Below are 12,576 nucleotides of genomic sequence, written 5' to 3' on the forward strand. Positions count from 1 at the left end.
GGTATCATTTAGGTCAGACTGGCGCTCTGAAGAAAGTTTATAACTCAAGATTTTTAGGGGCAGCACCTGTGGCTCAAAGGGGTAGGGCGCCAGCCCCATATGCCGGAGGTGGTGGGTTCAAACCCAGCCCCAGCCAAAAACTGCAAAAAAAAAAAAAAAAAGAAAAGAAAAGATTTTTAAATGTTTAAAAAATTTTTTTGTTATAGATGATTTCAAACATTTGACAGTTGACATAACAAACTTCATGTACCCATTACCTGGTTCAGTGGCCATCAACTTTTAAAATTTTTTTTTTTTTTTTTTTTGAGACAGAGTATCACTAACGTCATCCTCGGTAGAGTGCTGTGCAATCACAGCTCACAGCAACCTCAAATTCTTGGGCTTAAGCAATTCTTTTGCCTCGGCCTCCCAAGTGGCTGGGACTACAGGTGCTCACTGCAACACCCAGCTATTTGTTGTTGTTGCTGTTGTTGTTGTTGCAGTTGTCCCAGTGTATGTGGCCAGCGTCCTAACCACTGAGCTATGGGTGCCAAGTGCATCAACTTTTTTTTTTTTTTTTTTTTTTTTCTTTTTGGACTGGAAGACTCAGACTCCCAGTAACCTTATTAAACATATTTCAAGAAAACAAATTTTTCTGAAAACATAACCACCATATCAATTTCATAGGTTAAACTTCCCCGTGACCTATTAATAGCATCAGATATCTAGACAATGATTAAATGTCTCTTAGTATTATAGTTTGTTTCCATAAGGATCCAATACGGCCTACATAGTGGGTTTGATTGATTTCTCTCAAACATATTTTTAAATAAATTTAATCCCATTACCTCTTTACCTCTCTTGCTTTCTTTTTCTTCCAGTTTAATGCATTTGTTGCATAAACTGTTTTTTTTTATAGTTAGCCTTATTCTGAATTCTCCTGACCATTTTCATGAAATCATTTAAACTGCTGCTTTTATATTTTATGTAAACTGGTAATAAAAATGTAATGATTGGTTTAATTCTGGTTCTGTTGGGAGAAGAGGGTAAGAATATTTTTATCCATTATGTCCATATACGTGTCCATCAAGAAGCATATGGTGACCAGTGGTCTTTTTTCTGACCATAAGCAATTACTACTAAGAACCCCTATTTCATGAGGGCTTTGGAAAATGGTGACAGTTTTATTCTATCATTCCTCTTTATTTCTTAACTAGAACAAAAAGGGAAAAGTTTCTTAATTCTTTGATTACCCCAAGGTATAATAGTTTATACAGGAAAGGTAGCTTAAGTGCTTGATTCTTTTCTTTTAGTTGCCAGTTTTTTAGAGCAATGAGATAGTTTCTTAGCATTCTTCAGAAGTGACTAACGAGAGGAGTATGTTTGTTACCTAGCCTTTTCAGGGGAAATGCTCTAATAATTTTTTGACAAAAGAAAATGTAAGTATGTGTTGATTTATTTTCTTTTTTCTTTTAGACAAAGTCTCACTGTTGTCCTGGGTAGAGTGCCATGGCATCTTAGCTCACAGCAACCTCAAATTCTTGGGCTCAAGGTATCATCTTGACTCAGCCTCCCAAGTGGATGGGCTTATAGGTGCTCACCACAACACCTGGCTAGCTTTTTTGTTCTTTAGTAGAGATGAAGTCTCACTCTTACTTAGGCTGGTCTCTAACTTGTGAGTGAGCTCAAGCAATCCACCTGCCTAAGCCTCCCCAAATCCTTGGATTATAGATATGAGCCATTAAACCTGCTAGGGTTTAATTATTTTGATTTTATATTTGCATCTCTTTTATACTGGAAATCTTTGTTTTTCATTGCATTGACATTTATTTTCTCCAGGAAACAATATATACTATTGTGTACTGTATTATATTTTTAATATATGCAGTCTTAGTATAACCAGGAATCATTTTAATTCTTAAAATTAAAAATTTTAAACTAGATATAAACTTATGTTCTGAAAAGGTAAAGAAAAATTTTATAGTATCACAGAGGTAGTAACTTCGAGAAGCAGCTAAGAACAAGAGCAAAAGGCTGTAGCTATTAAAAATTAGAAACTTAGAGGAAGGGTCTTTTGAAATTTAAACATTAGGGAGGTGTGGTGCTAGGATCTCAGTGTTTGCCTTGGGACTCAGACCTCTGATGAGCAGGAGTAGGCTTGTGGTGGTGGTGTCTCTGAAGTGGGTTGTGGTTAATGTGGTTCTACAAATACTGGAAAAAATGGAAACTAGAGCTAACTGTTGCTGAAGGAAGGAACTTCTACTGGGGCAAAGCAGCATTGACTAGAGATGCTTACAGAGGGGAAGCAAACAGGATTAAGTCCTTTCTCTGGCATTGTTGCAATCTCTCTCCAGCACTACTGGTTGTTAGGAACTAATGTAAAAACAGCTTATGAAGAAGCCTAATGGTGGCTTGCAGATTAAGAGCATATAGAAGAGTAGAGTAGAACCTGAGAGCAGTAGAGCATTTCTGGCAAAACAGAAATAAAAAAGACAGTACTTGCTGTCTTTTACTGTACTGACGGACTGACAGTACTGCAGATAATCAAATGTCGTGGTTTAAAGTTGCTTGAAATCTTCTCTGGGTTATTAAGCCACTTGATAGGCAGGTTTATTTCATTTTGCTTTTGATGTTTAGTAGTTTCAGTTTTTTCATATTTATAGTTTATATTTACATATGTTTTTATATTTAAATTTGTATAGCTACATATAAAACATGTAGTTTGAAAATAAAATCTATAAAGCAGGATATATCCAGAAAACTTGTATTCCTGTCTTATCTACTCATCTACGTATGGCCAGCACCCTGGCCGCTGAGCTACAGGTGTCGAACCTCTTAACAACTTTTAATGTGTATTTCCTTCATGGTAGTTTTCAGTTTGTAACTGTATATTGGTATACTTACTCTAGTACTGTGCTTCTGCTTCTCATTTTATCTTCACTAGTTTGTAAAATCTGTGTTATTATCCTCATTTTAAAGATAAGCACTCTTAACTGCCCATGACCACTCAGTTAATAAGTGGAGTAACTGGAATTTGAACTTGCACTTCATCTATGAAAGTGTGGTTATCATAAGGGCATGGGTCTTGTTTGCTTTTCCTTCTCCTATCCTTAACACCCAGCTTAGTGCCTTGAATATTTGGGATTTTTTTTTTTTTTTAAGAGACAGAGTCTCATTTTGTCACCCTCGGTAGAGTGCTGTGGCATCATAGCTCACAGCAACCTCCAGCTCTCTTGCCTCAGCCTCCCGAGTAGCTAGGAATACAGGCACCCACCACAAGGCCTGGCTATTTTTTTGTTGCCGGGGTCAGGTTTGAACCTGCCACCCCATATGGAGCCGGCACCCCACTCACTGTGTCACAGGCACCGCCAAATATTTGGGATATTGAATTAAGGAAGAAATAATTTAACAAATAATGTCAGTTTAAATTTACAAAAACTATTTAGAAGATAACTGATAGTTGTTGTATCATTTATGTATAACTAGTGGTGTGATAAGCTTTTCATTTTCTCAAAAATTCACGTGACGTGTTTCTTTTATTGTTAGGTGTGTACAAGCTGTGAGGACAATGCAGAAGCTAATGGGTTTTGTGTAGAGTGTGTTGAATGGCTCTGCAAGACATGTATCAGAGCTCATCAGAGGGTGAAGTTCACAAAAGACCACACTGTCAGACAGAAAGAAGAAGTGTCTCCAGGTAATAAGTTTTTTTTTCTTTCTTTGTCTCTATCTTTCCTCCCACCCCGTCTTTTCTGTTTTTATATTGACTTAGTTTTGACAAACGTTAAATATACCCTTAGTTTTTGATACAAAGAGTTCTATATTATAATTGAGATTTAAGGACTTCATGTTGGTAATCATCAATACATAGAGAATTCATACTCTCCTGTTCTCATAAATGTCTTAATTTGGTGTGACTATAAAGCAAATGAGGGAAAAATTTCTTTTTTCCTTATTTTCTCTCATCTCTTTTATTTCTAACGTGGGCTTAAATGTTTTATAACTCAAGTTTCTTCTGCTATTATAGTAAACCTAACTCATGATATTTGTTTAATATGTAATAACAAAAGAAGCCTGACTTTTTTTTTTTTTTTTTGAGACAGTCTCATTATGTCGCCCTTGATAGAGTGCCATGGCATCACAGCAACCTCAAACTCTTGGGCTTAAGTGATTCTCTTGCCTCGGCCTCCCAAGTAGCTGGGACTACAGGCACCTGCCACAATGCCCAGATATTTTTTAGTTGTAGTTGTCATTGTTGTTTATCAGCCTGGGCTGTATTCGAACCCGCCAGCTGCGGTATGTGGCTGGTGCCCTAGCTACTAAGCTACAGGCACTGAGCGACTGGCTTGTTTCATATGGTAATCCATCTGAACTTGTAAATCATCCAGGACAATGATGAGAATTAGGACTAGAAGGATAATTATGAATTGGGATCCAACTCCTTCAATAAATAAACTAAATCAGGCTGAGTGTGGTAGTTCACACCTAAATCCTAGCATTCTGGGAGGCTGAGGTGGGATCAGCTGCTTAAGATCAGGAGTTCAAGACTAGCCTGAGCAAGAACAAGACCCTGTCTCTGCTAAAAATAGAAAAACTAGGGACAATGTAGTGCATGCCCATCGTCCCAGCTATTCAGGAGGCTGAGGCAAGAGGAATGCTCAAGTCCAAGAGCTTGAGGTTGCCATGAGCTATGATACCAAGCACTCCAGGGGTGACAAAATGAGACTGGCTCAAAAAAAAAGAAAAATTAAATAAACAAACAATCTATAAATGGGTAAGATAAACATTTACATTTTCTCTCTAAAGAGGATTATAAATAATTCTTTGTGGACAGCAGGCACAAACTAAGATGTCCTAAGTGTAGAAAGCCCAGATGGCAGGAACATCAAGGAGAAAAAAGCAGGAACTATCATGATACTCAAATTAAACCATGTTTGCATTGTTAGAATTAATTACATTTGGTCATGATTTATCATGCTTTTGATATTCTGGTAATATGTTGCCAATTTTCTCTATGGGGTTATTTTCCTTTTTCTTTCTGAATTTTACATATTGATCTTTTTGAGCTGATCAGGTATGTTATATTTTATAGAAATACCTATTGAATTTTTTATCTAATTACCTGTTCATTGTTTAGTTCATTAATTTTATCTTTAATTCCTCTTATGTTATCTTAGTTTTAGAGCTCTCTTACTAATTTCATTAGGTTCTCATACTTATTTTTATTTTTTCTTAGAATTATAAATATTTAGGGCTTGAATTATGATTGCCACTTTGATTTCCACTATATTTTAGATATTCTGCATTATGGTTACCAGACAGTTGTGGATTTATGAATTTTTATGTTTGCTTTTATACTTTGGTAGATCTGTAAATGATAATTTGGGAAAGACCATGATATATAATGTTACTGAACAAAAATGATTATTATAAACTTAAGAATTTTTTTGAAAGAACAAGGACATTTTCCCTAGTGCTTAGTTTTGTTTCTGCTTTCACCTTTATTAGTTTTATTGTATTATGGTCCGAAAATGTGAGTTTGTTAACTCATTCTTTTTGCCAACATGTACTTAAGTTTTTTGTAGGGATTGATAATTAGATGAAAATAAGTTTCAGATAAATCAAAGATTGAAATAAAAAAGAAACTATAAAAGTATACCATATGTGGTGGGGAAAGTAACATTTTTTATGACTAGAAAGGAGAAAACCTTTTAGAAGCATTTCTCAAAAACAAAAGCCAAAAATATGTTTGGGGAAAAAGTAGCATATAAAAAAGACTGGGAAAAATACTTCTAAAATCTTTGGCAGACAATGTATCTAATATGTACAAATCATTAAGAAAGAATTGCACAGAAAAATTCAGAGGTTATTAGCAGACAGTTCTTAAATACAAATGGCTGATAACTGTGAAAAGTTATTTTGATCTGTTATTAAAAAATTGCATCCTCAAATAGTAAAGTCAGTTTCACTCTCTCCCTCTGCCTTTCTTCTCTCTCCCCTTAGTCAAATCAACAAATATTAAAAGTATTGAGAATACCCACTGTTAAGAAGGTAATAGCCACTCTATACTAGTAGAAGTACAAGTGGGTACAATGTTTTTGAGGACCATTTACTTTTGTATAAATTACCCTTGACCTAACAGTTCTACCTTTAGAAATTTATCTTGTGGAAACATATGATTTATGAATTTCATGTTTATTTCAGCCTTATAAAATATTTAAAAATGAGAAACTTCTAAATGTCTGTTAGTAGCTGGTATATCTATTTGATGGAATGCTATACAATTAATAAGATTGAGGTGGATGTATTTACAGATATCAAAAAGTTAAGTGAGAAAAGCATCTCACAAGATATGTCAAGTGCCATTTTTATTGTATAAAACAAAGTACAGTACTATATACCATTAAGTAGTTCCATATGTAGAAAAAGAACTAGAGAAACACATGCCACTATATTAATACTAGTTACCCTATGTAGGGTGGGATTATTTCTGAAATGTTTGGAATTTACCTTTAGTTATTAGTGAGGTAAATTGGTGTTTACTATTTTTAATCATTATGTTTATTTTTCGACGTAATATTATAACCTAAACATTATAAATTTTAATATTTGTAACACTGTTCAAGTGGGGGGGGTGGTAAGCTCTCAGCTAATGGGCACAATGTAAGGGTATACAGCATACCTCCTGGGTGAATGGCTCAACAATAACTTGAACTTTACCTAACAGATGCAAACACTGTAACTTGGTCATTTGTACCCTCATAGTAATCTGAAATAAATTTATATATATGTACATATATAACATATATCTGTATCTGAGACACATGGTGGTAGTTACACTAGAGATGAAGCTGTTTTGTAGTTTTTTTCTGGCAATTATATATTATTCAGTTAACTTTCTTCTCCTTTGTCTTCATTGTTTCTGCAGAGGCAGTTGGTGTCACCAGCCTGCGACCAATGCTTTGTCCTTTTCATAAAAAGGAGCAGTTGAAGCTTTACTGTGAGACATGTGACAAACTGACATGCCGAGATTGCCAGTTGTTAGAACATAAAGAGCATAGGTACCACCTTCTTTCCTTATCTACACAGATGTATATAAGGTAGAATTCTACACCCAGTGAGTATATTCTTTAAAAATAAAGTTGAATGAAAGACATATTCAGACAAACTGAGGGCGCATATCCCTGATAAACACTTGCTAAAGTACATTTTATGTAGAAGAAAAATAATAGGCAATGCATAAAGAAATAAAGAGCAATTAAAATGATAGGTGTGGGTAAATCTGAATGTTGACTTAGGAAACAATGTGGTATATGTGTGTATGTTGCCATATTAGGATGTGGAGTTTGTGTTTTAAGGTCCATGTGTAGTCTAGGAAGAGGGTAAAAAGTACAAATTAGTATTATGTAAATTAAAATCTGTGTTATGGAATGTCTATAGTAGTCACTAAAAGAATAGTGAAAATATCTATCATAGGCGGTGGGGGGGCAGAGCAAGATGATGGACTAGAAGGATGGTTCAGCTGACCCCTCCTAAAATTGGTGTGGGGACCTTACCCAGAGTCTCATAGCTCAGGGAGCACAGCAAGGAAGTAGTGAGCTATCATCTGAGGGAGTGGAAATCTGATGATTTTAGGCAAGTGATTATGATTGGCTATGATCAGCTGGCCTTCCATGGAGGTCCCAAATGGGAGGAAGCCTTTCCAGAGTTTTCAGTTGTTGGGGGAAGCTGAGCATTGAATGGAAAGCTTGGAAGAGTGGGCAGACTTGAACAGTATATCGCAACCAGATTTGAATGCTGGTTGGAGTGGACTTGCTATAGGTTTGGTGGCTGGCAAGACAGCCATACTGAGAAGGTCTCTGGGACCAGTGGGCTGCCATTGCAGGAAGGTCTTGAGAAGGTCTTAGCAGGGGCCTACAGCACAGGGATCTTAAGTCTACTCACTGGGATCAGAGTTCTACTCTTGGGAGGGACTCCTGCACCCCACTGGAAGTGGAGTTGGGGGCACGGTGAGACCTGCCCCTGAAGGATTCTTGTGAGCTTTAAGATCCCAACCTGGCGGGGTCTGAATGCTGAGGAAACAATCAGGGATCACTGAAGTCAACTAAGTTTGGAATAAGGACCACAGGTTGCTGGCTGTCCTGTCTCAAAAAACCTCACATTGCCACCTAGTGTCCTGTTGACACATTGCTATATACTGTTATCAAGAGCAAAGATTTCTGTTTGAAATAGGAGGCAGTGAGAAGTAAAAAGGAGGACAAGGTGGTGAACACCAAGAAAGAACACATGAGGAGGAACAAACAGAAAAATTCAGGCAACGTGAAAAACCAAACAGAGGAACTCCCCCAAGGGACTATCAGGATGAGGCAGCTACTGTAGAAGACTCCACCTACAAAGAATTAATGGACTTGACAGAAAGGGAATTTAAAATGTGATTGATAAAGACAATAAAAGGAATGGGTGAGAAAATGGAAAGACAGAACCAAAACTACCCTGAGATTTCACCTAACCTCAGCGAGAATGGCCCAAAGTCTCAAAGCTACAGATGCTGGCATGGATGTGAAGAGAGGGGAACACTTTTACACTGTTGGTGGGATTGCAAACTAATACAACCTTTCTGGACGGAAATATGGAGAATCCTTAAAGAACACAAATTAGACCTCCAATTTGATCCTCCAATCCCATTACTAAGCATCTACCCAGAAGGAAAAAAATCCTTTTATCATAAACAGTCCAGTGCAAATGCCCTTGTCATGGCTCAATTTACAATCACCAAAATGTGGAAACAAATGATGTCTTGCTATGTTATTTAAGCAACTCTGGCCTGAAGTGATCTTGTTGTCTCAGCCTCCGGGGAGGCCAGAGTTGCTAAAATAACATAGCAAGACATCATTTCTACAAAAAGTAGAAAAATTAGCTGGGTTTAGTGGCACATTCCTGTAGCCCAGTTATTCTGGAGGCTGAGGCAGGAGGATTGTTGAAGCTGGGAGTTTGAGATTATAGTGAGCTATGATGATTCCGCTGTACTTTAGCCTAGGCAACAGATTGAAACCTTGTCTCAAAAAAAAAAAGGTAATTTGAAAATTCTTCTAGGGAATAGGAAAATTCTTGGAAAATACAATTTTTCCCAAAACTAATGCAAAATAAAATAGAAAATCAGAGTAGTCTTCTAATTTAATATCAATTTATAAATTAAAATTTTCCCACACAGAACATAACAGATTACTTCACTGATTATAAAATAACACATTTCTTACATAAACTTTTCCAGAGAATAAAAGAATCAATTCTCTCTGACTTGTTTTATGAAGCCAGTATACCCTTTATACTAAAACTGACCAGGAATAGCAATGGGAAGTTACAGGCCAGTGTCACCCATAAAATGAACTCCAAGGAACAGAATGGCAGATCCAGCACTGTTACCATTTTGGGGTAATTAATTGCAACCAAGGTGATGGTATTTTAGGAATGTAAAATTCATTTAACACTTTAAGGTCATTCATGTTAAAATCATTCATGTTGTCATATTAAAAGGAGGAAAAAAATTATGACCATCTGAACAGGCAGGAAAAACATTAAATATACATTGGTGACATAGCATGTTAGCAAACTAGGAGTAAGTAGGAATTTCCTAAACCTGGTAAGGATTATTTGTGGAAAGAACTAAACACACTTAATATTGGAATATTGAAAGTTTACATTAAGATTAGGAACAACACAAGAACGAGCATTTTAACCATTTCCTTAACAATAATTACATCATACTAAGTGTAGTAAAGAAAAATTTTACTAAGATAAAAAAATTGGGGTTGCCTGAGAAAGAATTTAAATGTTAATTATTTAAAAAATGGTAGGATAATGTACAAAGAAAATCCAGTAGAATTATTAATTAGGTGTCTCTTTTCTATCTCCTACAACCATATTTATAAAACTTACTGATTTAATTACACATTCAAATTCATGTTCTGTAAAATGTTAATTTAGAAATACTGTATTTTGCAGACCCTGATTGCCTAATCCTGTGCCCACTGAACTGTATTTAAAAACCCTATCTCAGCAAGACATGATTGCAAGAGGGACTTTACCTAACAATTGCAATCAGTGTAACCTGGCTTATTGTACCCTCAATGAATCCCAACAATAAAAAAAAAAAAAAACCCTATCTCAGCTCAGCACCTGTAGCTCAAGCGGCAAAGGCGCCAGCCACATACACCAGAGCTGGCAGGTTCAAATCCAGCCCGGGTCTGCAGAACAACAATGACAACTACAACCAAAAAATAGCCGGGCGTTGTAGCGGGCACCTGTAGTCCCAGCCCCTTGGGAGGCTGAGGCAAGAGAATCGCTTAAACCCAGGAATTGGAGGTTGCTGTGAGCTGTGATGCCAGGGCACTCTACCTAGGGCAATAGCTTCAGCTCTGTCTCAAAGTAAATAAATAAAAATAAACCCTATCTCTCAATTCCCAGAGAGGTGGATTTGAGAAATTTCACCCATCTCTCTGCATAGTGCTATGCAGAGTAAACTTTCTCTGCTGTAAAAACAAATGTATTTTGTACATTTTATAGAAAATTTTAAATCAAACCCTATATGTACTTTCTATCTTCTATAGAGTGTTTATCTTTAATCGTCTTACATAGTTTGCTGGAGTATATCCCCTTTACTTCCAAGTTATATAAAATGTTATATCTTATAATACTTTTGCTTGAAATTTTATTACAAGGCCTGTCATCAAGAGTTTTGCTTTCTGCCTTTATTCTTTAGTGACCTCTACAACATAACTACGTATTATTTAAAAGTGATCTTTCAGATGTTTACATCAAACTTTCATAATTATGAAATTGCAAAATATCTAATGATTAATAAATCCAGTTACATATCTTTGACTACATTTTGCCAGGACTTCCAAGTAAGCCAAGGCCTCCAAAGCTATAAATGTCTTTCCCAAACTCTCAAAATATTTGAAAATGTCAATAATCCATAAAGACTACTCATTTCTTGTGGGATAAACTTGAGAGGAGGGGAAAGCTGGCCATATAGGGATATATTTGGCATTTTTGAAAGATTATCATTTAAATCCGTTATAATCGTATTATCTTTTTATTAGTCATAACTTTTGAACTTTTCCTAATTTTGGACAGATAGTTATATGACGTAATTTGCTTATTTTTTCAGGTACCAATTTATAGAAGAAGCTTTTCAGAATCAGAAAGTGATCATAGATACACTAATCACCAAACTGATGGAAAAAACAAAATACATAAAATTCACAGGAAATCAAATCCAAAACAGGTAATTTTATGGTATTATAATCATTTTTATATAATGTGTGACATATATTCATTTGTAGAATGGAACGTTTTCCTTAACTCCCAGTGAAATAGTAAATCGTCAGATAACTGTAATAACACTTGGTTGATAAGACTTTTCCAGAAACCTTGTTGGGATATATTCTTTTTAACCATAAAATTTCAAAACTAATATGATAATAAAGTACAGTTGGTAGTAGCCTATTTATCTGGTAAGCATTGATAACTTAGTATCTTGCGTTTCCTAGTTTTAAAGAAATACCAGGATTAAAAAAAATCATTTTGCCAGTGCTATGAAATATTTTAACATTTGCATAGATTAAGATTTGCAAAAATTTGAGATGCTATTCTGGGGCTGTGATTTTTAAACTGCAGAGAGTTGGAAATTTTAAGATCTAGGAGACAGGGATCATTAAACTGTTTCACATACCTTTTTTATTCGTTTTCTATTGTCATCCACAGAAGGAATCATTAACTGTCCAAGGCTCATATCTTAGAATCCAGTGATTAGAGAGCAAGCCACTAACTTCCATGTAGGACTGGGTTGTCTTAACACCCTGAAAACATTTCCACTCAGATCAGGAACTAGGCAAGGTTGTCCACTGTCTCCACAGCTTTCTGACATTGTTATGGAAGTCAGAGGAGATCAAACTTTTACTCTTCACAGATGATATGATTGTTTACCTGGAAAACCCCAGGGAATCAACTACAAAACTCTTAGAAGTGATCAAGGAATATAGCAGTGTCTCAGGCTACAAAATCAATACTCAAAAATCTGTAGCATTCATATATACCAACAATAGTCAAGCTGAAAAAAAGTCAAGGACTCTATTCCCTTTACAGTAGCAAAGAAAATGAAATATCTGGGAGTGTACCTAACAAAGGACATGAAAGATCTCTATAAAGAGAACTGTTGAAACTCTGAGAAAAGAAATAGCTGAAGATGTCAACAGATGGAAAAACATACAATGCTCATGGCTGGGGAGAATCAACATTGTTAAAATGTCCACACTACCCAAAGCAATCTACAGATTGAATGCAATCCCTATTAAAGCACCTCTGTCATACTTTAAAGATCTGGAAAAATGAGTACTTCGTTTTATATGGAAATAGAAAAAACCTCAAATAGCTAAGACATTACTCAGAAATAAAAACAAATCCGGTGGAATCATGCTACCAGACTTCAGACTATACTATAAATCTATAGTGATCAAACCAGCATGGTACTGGCACAAAAATAGAGAGGTAGATGTGTGGAACAGAATTGAGAACCAAGAGATGAACCCAGACACTTAT

At 35.8% G+C, this 12,576-nt stretch overlaps 1 protein-coding gene across 2 annotated transcripts in view; it reads left to right on the forward strand.

The window, feature by feature from the left end:
- Positions 1 to 12,576, forward strand: part of TRIM24 (tripartite motif containing 24) — a 122,142-nt gene that overhangs the window by 57,381 nt on the left and 52,185 nt on the right. For both annotated transcript variants that reach the window (XM_053609325.1, XM_053609324.1), the window contains exons 3-5: positions 3,526 to 3,673; positions 6,905 to 7,037; positions 11,147 to 11,263. In XM_053609325.1, coding sequence (XP_053465300.1) covers positions 3,526 to 3,673; positions 6,905 to 7,037; positions 11,147 to 11,263 — 398 coding nt within the window. The remainder of the gene's footprint in view (positions 1 to 3,525; positions 3,674 to 6,904; positions 7,038 to 11,146; positions 11,264 to 12,576) is intronic.

This window comes from Nycticebus coucang, chromosome 11, assembly GCF_027406575.1.
Source record: "Nycticebus coucang isolate mNycCou1 chromosome 11, mNycCou1.pri, whole genome shotgun sequence".
In the NCBI taxonomy this organism is placed as follows: domain Eukaryota; kingdom Metazoa; phylum Chordata; class Mammalia; order Primates; family Lorisidae; genus Nycticebus; species Nycticebus coucang.